Here is a 12,410-nt window from a genome sequence, read left to right on the forward strand (position 1 = left end):
CGAGAGACAACCGTACATTGATATTTCTCTCCTTCTCTCCTTCCCTTCCCCTCTAAAGATAAATAAATAAAATCTTAGGAAAAAAAGGACACATTTTTCATTTTCACCATTAACTTTATTGATTTGGATATTTTGAGTATGTCAGCTATCTCCCCACATGATGTAACTTCGATTGTTTTCAGTTAAGGTTTTGATTTGATCACTGTCAACTTCAGCTGGTCTGCCTGACGGAGCATCATCCATTGAGAAATCTAAACTTCACAAGTCAGTTTTGACACGTTCAGTTTTGACACGTTCAGTTAGTTACAGCACCTTCTCCATATACTGCACAATCTTTTTTGCATTTCAGTTGCGTTTTTACCTTCCTTTTTTTTTTAAATTTTATTTATTTATCTTTAGAGGGGAAGGGAAGGAGAGAGGGAGAGAAATATCAATGTGTGCTTGCCTCTCGTGTGTCCCCCACTGGGAACTGGCCTGCAACCCAGGCATGTGCCCCGACTAGGAATCGAACTGCAATTGTCCAGTTTGCAGGCCCGAGCTCACTCCATTGAGCTACACCAGCCAGGGCATGTTTTTACCTTTCTTATAACGATAAAGCATACTTTGCTGAAAATGTTGGGTGTCTTCCTCCATCTTCAATATTAAAATGTCTACAAAAAATTAACCAATTTTGATACGTTTTTTTAAATGCATGATGACATGACAGTGTCACAATACAATGTAATAATTTTTTCCAAATTAAGTTAAAGACAACTGAGCACTACTAGAGCTTTCTTATGGAAAATACCAAACAAGCTTTTTGGCCAACCCAGTGGTTCCCTGTTTTGAGGGAATAATGTAGAAGATTAGTGTTCATAGACCCAAGTTGTATAAATCTGTAAAGGACTTTGCGTAGTTATCTGCATCACATGGGTTCTTGATAAATTTTGCTTACTGTTCAAGGCACCTTCTAGTAACATCCTGTTAAAACCTCACTCAGGCGGTTAGAACCACCTGCAGTTTTATTCCTCCAGGGGCCTGTTTTCCTTTCTTTTTTTAACTTTTTTTTATTGTTGATACTATTACAGATGCCCCCATTTTACCCCGCTTTCCCACCTCCACCCAGCCTCTGTTCAGACCACCACCCTGTGGTCCGTGTCTGTGGGTCCTGCATACCTGTTCTTTGCTAACCCCTTCACCTTCTTTCATCCAGCCCCTCTTCCATTCCCCTCTGACAGCTGTCAGTGTGTTCCACATGTCCATGCCTCTGTTTTTATCTGGTTTGTCAGTTTATTTTGTTCATTAGATTTCGCATATAAGTGAGATCATATGGTGTAAACCACACGTGGCAAACACAAGGCTTGCCAGACGAATCTGGCCCTCCACCGCGTTTTATCCACCCTGGCACCTTGTTTCTTCCTAGAGGCAGCACCAAGCTCTTGTTTAACTGTTAAAGGAGTAGTTACATCTATACAGTCCTAAAATTACATCTGGCCCTTTTTAGGCAACTGTGAGGCTGATGTGGCCCCAGGTGAAAATGAGTTTGACACCCCTGGTATAAGCCATTAGTTACATGAAAATTGACCTGTTTATTTAAAATGTCACTCCTGCCAAGGAGGTGTACCTGAGAAGATTTCTATACAGCATAAAGAATGACCCCATTATTTAAAATAGCACTGCTGCAAAAGGGGTTGCACAAGAGTAGTTACAAAGAAGAGAGGAATAAATCTGCACTGAGGCAGTTTCAACCATTTGGGCATCTTCATGGCTGGTGAGGGTATAATTTTACAGCTGGGGAAACTTTTCCCAGAACTCAGATCACATGTGATTATTGTGTCTTGTGCTAACAAGCCCTCCCTTCTCTGATAGCTCATTCACTCTGCTATCATTAAAACCGTCACTGTATACGTATCTGAATTGTTGGTTTTTATGTCTCCTCATCCCCCTCAACTAAACCAAGAGGTCTTTTCAGGACTGAGAGCCTGCCTTATTTATGTTTAAAACCTCAGTACATGCACAGTGTCTGGAAACTATCAGATACATAAAATATGTTGATTAAATGAATAGTCCATACCTGGCTGGTGTGGCTTAGTGGGCTGAGCACCAGACTGCAAACTGAAAGGCTACTGTTTCCATTTCTGGTTGGCACACATGCCAGGGTTGTGGTCCACGTCCCCAGCTAGAGGCATGCAAGAGGCAGCCAATCCATGTTTCTCTCACACATTGATGTTTCTCTCCCCGTCTTTCTCTCTCCCTTCCCCTTTCTCTAAAATATAAATAAAATTGTTTTTAAAAGTCCAAATTATACATCTATCAACATTTTGTAGTTTTATTAAGATTTCTTGTTTCTTAATAAAAGATTTTTTGTTTCATAGTTTTTCCATTCTGATAAAATTATGAAATAGTTCTAAAAAATCTGAATTGTGTAATAATAGCCAACTAGAAAAGGATGAGAATTTAGAAGCTATGAGAGGAAGAATGTATATTTACAAGACTTAGTGAAAACTGTTTTGATAATGTCAGCACCAGCATTAGATAGATCTTTCCTATAAAGCTATAAGTGACATGATTTCATAGGGATCATTTGTAATTTCACGGCATTATTTTGAATTTGAATGTTATGATTATGTTAGACAGTTCTATGGCATGGGGTATATTTCACAATGAGGTTGCATTTTTATTCATAGGTGATTGGTTTTTGCTTTCTTTTTAAAGAAAACTGAACTGAAGAAAATGGCATTTTACTCCAGAAGACCACTGGGCTTGGATGACCTTGGAATGAAATGGATTGTGGAGCTCACAGGAAAATCCTAGTTTGTGATGATTACGTTTCTTTTTGTTGTCCAGTAGTTTGTTTTGTGTACATATATACATATGTATTTTGCACTACACAAATGATAACATTTTAAGGACTAATATTACTGATACTTGAATAATCAATCTCAACTAGGTTGTAGGTAGCGTACATAGATTCCTCCTACCCTGGAACTTGAAGGACATTAAATTATTAATTATTGTTTGGTAACACGTTTACCTGATTTTCTCCCATAGAGAAAAATAAGCTGCTTAGGTACAGTTGTGATAATGAGATCAGATTTATAACTGGGCATTTTTCATTTTGTAAATTAAATAGGAGAAAGAATGCAAAATAGGAGTGAATTTCAAGTGAAGTTAAATTGACTGCATTCCTTAGTCACTTAAGTTAACATGCCTGGGAGTGGAAGATATCTATAATCTTTGTTGGGTGTTCACAGCTCTGACTTTAGCATTCAAGCAATATTATTATAAACTAGAGCCGTATATCTGAGGCTTAGTTTTTACGAATGATTCAGACTAGACATATAACCTGCTGATGAAAAAGATGAAGAATGGGCTTAAAGTAGGTTTGAAAGTTTGTTCTGAGCCTGCAGATCATTAATAAGATTTTTATTCAATCCTATACATTTACCCCTTTGTAATCATTTGTCTTTAACTGAGGATATCTTGTTTCTGCTTCATCGGGTGCTTTGAAATACAAAATGAAAAACTTACACTGTTTTTACAAAGGTCAAAAAGGACACACATGAAAATTACTTTTCTGCAACTGGCGAACTACACAGACTGGACTCCTAACCTCTTAGTGCCTCAGACTTCCCTTTGGGGTATAATATTTGCGAGATACCTATTTCACGGGGATATTAAAAGGATTTGCAAGCTAGCAGGATATGTGCTTCCTTTTGAATAAGGCATACCCAACTAATGTAAATTTAAGTTTCTTTCCCACACCTCTCACGTTTAAACTAAAAGGAAAACTGTAATTTAGATCCTTGAAGGCTTTGTTTGGAATTATTTTTCCTGTGTACCTGCTCATTTAGGTGTACTTTGTACTTTAAAGATATCTCTGGTTCAAAGATTTAGTAACGAATGTTTTAAGCATTTTGGGTTTGTGTGACATTTGGTTTAGCATCACGTGTTCGGAGTGTTTGCCACAACAGAGAGAGTGATCCATCTCTTATATGGAGATGGTTCTTCATTTGCCTGAAGAAAAAAGTTAAGAAACATTTTGCTTTTCCCAAGACTCTTTTTTCTACATTTTTTCTTTCATGTAACTTGATCTTTTTCATTTTTAAATCCCATCTTGATTAAAATGTGTCTGTCTAGGGGGATGTACTGAAATTGGTTTTTAAAAACTCCTCCATTTAGGAAAAAAATAGAGTTTAGACCTGTGGATCAGGGATTATTTAAAAAAATTAGATTGTCAGCTTAAAATATCAAAAATTAATATCAGAAAAGGGTGGCTTTTCTCTTAGTATATGAAGGAATAAAATGCAAATTAAGAATGTAAGCAGTTAAATAAAAAAGAAAAAGAAGAATGGAAGCAGTGGTGATTTGTTATGAGCAGTTGGCGCTTACTAACTCTAAAGGTGAACTATTTGTATCCTATTCCAAAGTCTTATTTTATAGTTTGAAAAGCACTTTGCACACAGTTCTTGTATATACAATTAAAGATGTAATTATAGGATATATAGTGTTTTGGCTTTGTTTAACATGAACCTCATTTAAAATTTTAAATTGACAACTATGGTATTTTTTTTAATGATCTATATTTCTTTTCGATTTCTTTATTGTAAACCTAAATTAAAAATTAAAGGTTAATGAAGATGATATGGTTTTATGATTTGTTACTGTTAGAAGTGCACTGATTATATGTATAATGATTAAATGAGCATAGTAGAAATTCATAGAAAGGAATCATACTCTCAAAATAAAGCCATGCTATTGCATGTAATTTTATAGAAATCAGAAATTGGGATAAAGATTAACTCAGTCATTTAGTTGAGAATGTTACCGAGCCAGTCAAAAAATCGGTTTCAGTTCTTATATCAAATAGACAGCTTCCCACAGCCATTCAGTGCCTCCTTACTCAGATGTCTTAGATACATACAGGTATTCCTAGGTGGGAAATGGTGAGAGGGTTTGTGTTTTTAATACAGATATATAACTTGTATATATAGTGATAAAAGTGATGTTAGTTATTTGCATCATTTAAGATATTAGTATTCTGCTACATGTAATAGAAAACTAACTGTGTGGTTTGACCAAGTAAGGTTTGTATTTTTTCTCATATCCAAGGAGCCTGGAGGTAGGACATGTAGGGCTGGTAAGGTGCTTCCGCAATGCCGTGGGATTCCTTCTGTCTTTCTGTTCTACCTTCTTTAGTATGTGGCTTTTGTCTTCAGTCTTGCTAGATGGCTGCTGTATGCTAGGTCTAAGGTTTACATTCCAGGCAGGCGCAAAGATCCTTATCAGGGAACTGTAACTTCTTGGAAGTCTCACACAGGACCCTCCTCCCATCTCACTGGCTATGTCTTTCTCTATAAAAATATTATTTAAAGAATAAAATTAGGTCCTAGCTGGAGAGCTCAGCTGGTTACAGTGCCCCGATATGCCAAGGTTGCGAGTTCAATCTCTGGCCAGGGCACATGAAAGAAGCAACCAATGAATGCATAAATAAATGGAACAATAATTGATGTTTCTCTCGCCCTCTTCCTTCCTCTCTAAAATCAATGTTTCTCTTTCTATCAATAACTTAAAAAAAATTTAATTAAGAATAGTACCCTGGCTGGTGTGGCTCAGTGGATTGAGTACTGGCCTGTGAACCAAGGAGTCACTGGTTTGATTCCTGGTCAGGGCACATGCTTGGGTTGTGGGCTGGGTCCCAGATGAGTGGCACGTGAGAGGCAACTGCATATTGAAGTTTCTCCCTCTCTCTCCCCTCCCCCTCTCTCTAAAAACAAGTAAATAACCCCCCCCCCAAAAAAAAAGAATGGCCCTGACCGATGTAGCTCAGTCGGTTGGAGCATTGTCCCATAACCAAAAAATGGGAGCATGATCCCATAACGAAAGATCGCAGGTTCGATCCTGGTCTGGGTGCATATGAGAGGCAACTGATCAGTGCTTCTCTCTCACATCAGTGTTTCACTCCCTTCCTCTATGAAAGCAATGTAAAAATGTTCTCCAGTGAGGATAAAAAACAAATTAAAAATAAATAATAAAATGTATAAATTTAATTTTGCCCATACATGGTAGGAAAGACCACATTTTTTGGCTTTTAATGCCCCCTTGTTCTCTTCTTTCTTGGTCTTTTCCCCCTGCTTCTCAACCCTTGTTTTCTCACTGAGTTTCTCTCCATTAATCCTTTTTCCCAGCTGTACCACATTTTATAAACTGGAAAATGAAAATTTCCTTTCCCTTCTTAAAGACAAAAAATCTGTTAAACTTATACATAATATAGGTGAGGGTGTAGCTATTGGGTTTTTGTGTTTGGTTTTTTTTCTGCCTAGCACCCCTTTCTCCTGCTTCTGATGAGAGCACTGCTCTTTTCTGTTCCTTCCTCCCCTTGGAGAGCTTTTCCTCCCCTACTCCAGTCAGGTGATTCTGGGGAGGAATGGAACTACATGGAGCTAAATGGAACACCCCGCTGTGCCCATTCCTGCCCTGCCCCAAGGCCCAGTAATGGGCATGTGACCCAGACCTGGCCAGTGCGTGTCCCGCTCTGACTAACCACAAGGATGGCTCTTGGGCTGAGCATGCGACCATCAGTGAGGCAGAGTTTTTGTCTGAATTCATTTCATGGAGCTGAGAGCGAGCATTTCCTTTTCCAAAAATGTTACGTAGTTGGAATCATATAGAGTATAGCCATACAGACCCCTTTCATACAGAAATTTCCATTTTTATTTAAGGTATTCCAGATTGGCTCCTTTCACTTGGCAATATGCATTTAAGGTTTCTCCTTGTAATTTCATGGCTTTATAGCTAATTTCTTTTTATGTTTTTTTATGCTTGTGTTTTAGTAAAACTTTATTTACAAAACAAGCAGGGGGCCAGATTTGGCCCATGCTCTATAATATGCTGACTTCAGAGTTAAACAGCTCATTTCCTTTAGCACTGACTAATGTTTCATTGTATAGTGAAAGATCACCTATTGAAAGATATCTTGGTTGCTTCCGAATTTTAGCAATTATGAATAAAGCTGTTATAAATGTCCATGTGTAGATTTTTCTGAGGTCATACTTTTTCAGCTCATTCGGGTAAATGGCAAAGAGCATGATTGCAGGACCCATATAGTAACAAAACTAAAGTTATTTTTAGTTTTGTAAGAAACAGTCTTCCAAAGTGGCTATTCCATTTTGTTTTCCCACCAGTAGTGAACGAGAGTTCCTGTTGTTCCACATCTTTGTCAGCATTTGGTGGTGCCAGTGTTCTGGATTTTAGCCATTCTATAGGTGTGTAGTGGTATCTCATTGTCGCGGTCTTTCTTTTTGAATTATAGCCTGTTAGTTGATTACCCTAGAGGTTCTAAGGCCATATATCCTGCCACTTGGAGGAACCTTAGCTAATAAGGCCAACATCTAGACCTAGGAACTTAGACAAGTCAGAAACAGTGAGTTCAAGTGCCTTAATTCATTTAACTCTGAATCATTACCCCTTTCTGTATTTTTTTCTTTATACAGTTTGTTTAGGTGGGTTAAGAAAGTTCTATTTTTTTAATTGATTTTTGGAAAGAGGAAGGTGGGGAGAGAGAGACATTGATTAGTTGTTATGCTTATTTGTACATTCATTGGTTGTTTCTTGTATGTGCCCTGACCATAGATCTAACCATGGTGTATGGGACGATGCTCTAACCAACTTGAGTACAAGCCAACACAAGAAATTTCTGTTTTTTTAAGGTAGTTTGGGTTAGGTTTCTGACACTTGTTACCAGAGTCCTGAGTAGTGTAAGTAGCTCTTGATTCTCAGGACTGAGTACAGGCTCTGGAGCCAGACTGTCTAGGTTCGAATTCTGTGCTATCAAGGGAAAGTCCCTTTTTGTTTAAGTTTCCCCATCTGTAAAATTTGAATAATATGTCATAGGGTTAATACATCTAAAATACAGAGAGCAGTGCTCCGGATGTAGTAAGTACTGTGTGACTGATAGCTATTGTGATGGTAATAATAATAATTTCAGCTATTTCACTGTCAGTGCTTTTACAGAAGCAGAGCAAGAAGACATGAAAATCTAAATCCCTTTTGCAGAGGTAGACACTGGCAGTGTTGGTGCAAAGTACAGGATTTTTTTTTTTTTTTAAAGAAGAGCCTGTCTCTTCCACTCATCCTCTGGGTATTCTCCCTTTCCTCAAGGACTTTGCCACATTTTTCCTCCCCAGAGGCAACTACTTTGATCACTTTTGGCTAACTATTCTGTTACTTGCCTCCAGGGCTCAAATAAAATGAGTATGTTTGAACTGCTACTTTTGATCTTTCTGTCTTAGGCATTATCTATTTACCTTCTCTCTGCCAAAATTGAAGATGTAGTTCTTTTTCCTTCTTTGACAGTCACTACTCATGTGTATCCTGTTCATGTCCCCGCCTTTGAAAGGCAGTTTGTCAAAAACTGTGGAGGGTCTAAGATTTTATGCTGCATTCAAGCTAAGAAGTTTGCCTGCCACAGGTGTATGGAGGCCAGTAGAAGGAAGGAGAGTTGTTCCACATAACAACATTGATAGCTAGGGTATCAGCATCTTTACTGGTGTTCCCATACCCAGTTCCCACAGGGTGATGCCAAGAAGCCAGATGACACCTGCACATACCTTCCAGGAGAGGGACCTTGACTTTAGGAACCTGAATCTCGTACGGTGGGAAATTAGCAAGACTAAATTTTACTCCAGAGAGAAACCTTATCTATATCATACTAGTAAGTATCCTGGATTTATGCAAAAGGAGATACCATTTCTGTCTTCCAAGGCTGTTCACTATATAAGCATCCTTGAAAAGATGGCCCAGAATGAAGAGCAGCCAGTGCCTCACTCAGGATGTGCAGAAACCTAAGAGAGCCATGGAGAAAGGTCTCCTAACACATTTGTATTATAATTATGGTTAGATCTGTACTCGGGGTCCACGTTGTTGAGGCCATGCAAAGACTTCACAGCTGAGCAAGTTATTAACCTTTGATCATTTCCCTTTCCTGCACAGCTTTTTATTGTTGTTTCCAGTGTCTTTTTGAGTAAGGGTGCACAGGAGGGAAGTCTTTAAGGACTTTGCATGTGTAAAAATGTCTTTATTTTTTCTTCCAGAAGTTTGAGAATGTTGTTCTGTTGGCTTTTTGTTTGCAGTTGTAACTGTTAAGAACGCTTCTTTCTAAAAACCAATTGTGTAGGAAAAACTCAAATCTTCCTCCTGTGTTTTCCCTGTATTCTCACACTACTCATACTCACAACACTTCAGACACCAGCTGTGTGGATTTTTCCTCACACCAGTAAGCAATTCTGTGACATCAACTGGGTGTTCAAGAGTTTAAATAAATTCTGGCACTGAGCTAGGTAGGGATCAGACCCCGCAGGTTAAGGGCTCAGTCCCACCCTCCTACCTAACTTCAGATACCAATTACAAGTCCGGATTCTCACCTGTGCTTTTCCCCAACTGTCTACAAATTGGAGGTTCCCACAATGCTCTCCTTGAGTTGCATTAATTTGCTAGAGTGGCTCAGGAGTCTCAGGAACACTTGCTGCTTACCAGGCTACTATAAAAAATATGATAGCCCTGGCTGGCGTAGCTCAGTGGATTGAGCGCGGGCCTGCGAACCAGAGTATCGCGGTTCAATTCCCAGTCAGGGCACATGCCTGGGTTGCAGGCCAGTTCCCAGCAGGGGATGCATGAGAGGCAACCATACATTGATATTTCTCTCCTACTCTTTCTCCTTCCCTTCCCCTCTCTCGAAAAATAAATAAATAAAATATTAAAAAATATATGATAAAGGACACAGAACACTCAGATGGAAGAGCTGTGTAGGGCCAGGCATGTGGGAAGGGGTGCGGAGCTTCCAGGCCCAGCGTGTGCACCACTCTGCCAGCACCTCCACATGTTTACCAGCTTGGAGGCTCTTCACACTCTGTATGATTGGGATTTTTATGGAGGCTTCGTCATGTAGGCATGATCAGACATAAACTCCATTTCCAGTCTCTCTCCTTTCTGGAGAATGGAGGAGTGGGGCTGAAAATTCCAAGCTTCTAATCGTGGCTTGGTCTTTCTGGTGACTGGCCCCATCCAGGAGCTCACCCAGAGTCACCACCTTAGAACAAAGGACATTGCTATCACCTAGGAAATTTCAAGGGATCTAGGAGCCTTGTATCAGTAACTGGAACCAAAGACCAAATATTAGACCAAAAGATGTCCTGAATGTTCTTTATCACTTAGGAAATTAGGAATTTTAGGAGCTCTGTAGCAGGAACTGGAGACGTGTGTGTGTGTGTGTGTGTGTGTGTGTGTGTGTGTGTGTGTATTCCTATTATTTCACTGGTGTGAAATAGGAATATATACATAGGAATATACACATATGTATATTCCTACAATAATATACATATATATATATGTATATATATAAATATGTACATATTCCTATTATTTCGCACCAGTCTTTTTTTCTTCCTCATTGGATGCTTATAGGATCCTCTCTTTGCCCCAGTGTCTAAAATTTCAGTGTAAGTATAGGAAAATATTTGCTGCAAATGACCTTAAAACCCAATGGTTTACTGGCACTTTTTCCTTGCTCCTGGATCCCTGGGTAGGCTGCTCCTCTGCTGGGCTCAGCTTTGTCAAAGCTGTAGGCTGTGACTTAAGTACAGCTCTGCTCCACGTGTCTCCTCTTCCTACGTGAATCCAGCACGCATGGTGTCTACTGACCTTCCATTGACCAAAGGTTAGATGACCGGTCCAAGATCAATGGAACAGAAAGTTTGTAGCAGCTACTCTAGTGGGAACACTGCACTGTTACATGACAAAGGGTGTGGAGTGGACTGGGAACTACAATCCCATCTAGCCCTGTGTGGTTCTCTTTTTGTGCTGACGTTTGGCTCTTTCAGTGTGCAAATTTATTTCCTTCAGTGCTGAACATGTTCTTTGTGATTTTATTAATAATTTCTTTTCCATTTCTCTGTGCCTTCTGTCTGAAGCTCCTATTACTTGGTGTTGAACCTGAACGCGTTGAAATTTATCTTTTCTCTCCTATTTTCTATCTCAGACATTTATTCTATTTTGTGGGAGGTTTTTTGACTTCAAACCTTTATATATAGTTCTCAGTTCTATCATATTTTTAAGAATTTTTTAAACATTTCCTGAATATTCTATTCTTGACTGTACTGTACCACGCTATACTATATGCAATATCTTTTCTTTCTGGATATATGAACGATATAATACTTTTAAGGTTTTATTTTGTTCTTTTGTTTGGTGTGTGGTTTTTTGTTTGTTTGTTTGTTTTCTGGTGCATAGACTTTGTTTCCCTCAAGGTGCTTTTTTCCTCAGATTGTTTTGGTCCATATATTCCTAGAGACTTTCCTCAGTGTCCAGTAATCCTTGACCGTCTGCTCATATTTACCAGTGACGGACTAAAGCTGCTGGCAGGCTCCGTGTGGGGTTTAGGAGTGGTAAGCTTCAGCGAAGGGCTTTCTACATGAGCCTTCCATGTCACATCTTTGGATATGTTTAAAGAACTCTTGGATGGTTAAATTCCTCAGAAAATGCTCTGCGAGTCTTGGAGGATTAAATCCTTGCTGTTAGCATTCTTAGAGCTGACTGAGGGATAGCAGTTAAACGACTGGGAGTCTTAGCATTCAGTGTACATTCATTCACTTAAGGCCATTTTAATGCTGTTACCTTATCAGTCAGACTGAAATGGCCAACTCATTTGGATATGTTGCAGAGGTTAATAAAGTGCCTGTTAATGAAGGAATGAGCAGGGTGGAAGGAAACCACAAAGAACAGTTTAGTACTTCATTAGTTTGCTCGGGCCGCCATGGCAGGGTACCATAAACTGGGCAGCTTAAACAACAAAAATTATTTTACCACAGTTCTAGAGACCCGAAGTCCAAGATCAAAACATTGACAGGGTTGAATGAAAAAATCTATATATGTATTTATTTATTTATTTTTAGAGAGAAGACAAGGGAGGGAGAAAGAGAGGCAGAGAAACAGTGATGGGCTGCTTCCCGCATGCACCCCAAACAGGGACTGGACCTGCCTCCCAGACAAGTGCTCCCACTGGGAACCAAACCAGTTCCCCCTTGCTCTGTGAGATGATGCCCCACCGACCGAGCCACACTGGCCAGAGCAACAGGGTTGACTTCTTTTAGACCTCTCTGCTTGGCTTCTTCGTGGCCACCTTCTCCCCAGCTTCACGTGGTCGTCTCTCTGCACCTCTCTGTGTCCTAATTTCCTTTTCTCATAAGGACACCAGTGGTATTGGATTAGGGCCCACCCTGTGGCCTTATTTAATTTATTTACCTCTTTAAGGACCTTGTCTCCAAAAATGTTCTGAGTTACTGGGGGGAGGTTAGGACTTCCCTATATGAATTTGGGGGTGACAGTTACCCACAGTACCTATAATAAATGCCTAGAGAGGCAGTAGCAGTAGGTTT

At 39.4% G+C, this 12,410-nt stretch overlaps 1 protein-coding gene across 4 annotated transcripts in view; it reads left to right on the plus strand.

The window, feature by feature from the left end:
* Positions 1-4,574, plus strand: part of ACBD5 (acyl-CoA binding domain containing 5) — a 48,990-nt gene extending 44,416 nt beyond the window's left edge. For 3 of the 4 annotated variants that reach the window (XM_053654733.1, XM_053654730.1, XM_053654731.1), the window contains one exon: positions 2,695-2,794. In XM_053654733.1, coding sequence (XP_053510708.1) covers positions 2,695-2,707 — 13 coding nt within the window. In that variant the 3' untranslated portion in view covers positions 2,708-2,794. Of the gene's footprint in view, positions 1-2,694 lie in introns of all 4 variants that reach the window. The other variant, XM_053654732.1, reaches the window with a different exon arrangement.
* Positions 4,575-12,410: the final 7,836 nt, after the last annotated feature.

This window comes from Artibeus jamaicensis, unplaced genomic scaffold (assembly GCF_021234435.1).
Source record: "Artibeus jamaicensis isolate MK-2021 breed Jamaican fruit bat unplaced genomic scaffold, CSHL_Jam_final contig_867, whole genome shotgun sequence".
In the NCBI taxonomy this organism is placed as follows: Eukaryota; Metazoa; Chordata; class Mammalia; order Chiroptera; family Phyllostomidae; genus Artibeus; species Artibeus jamaicensis.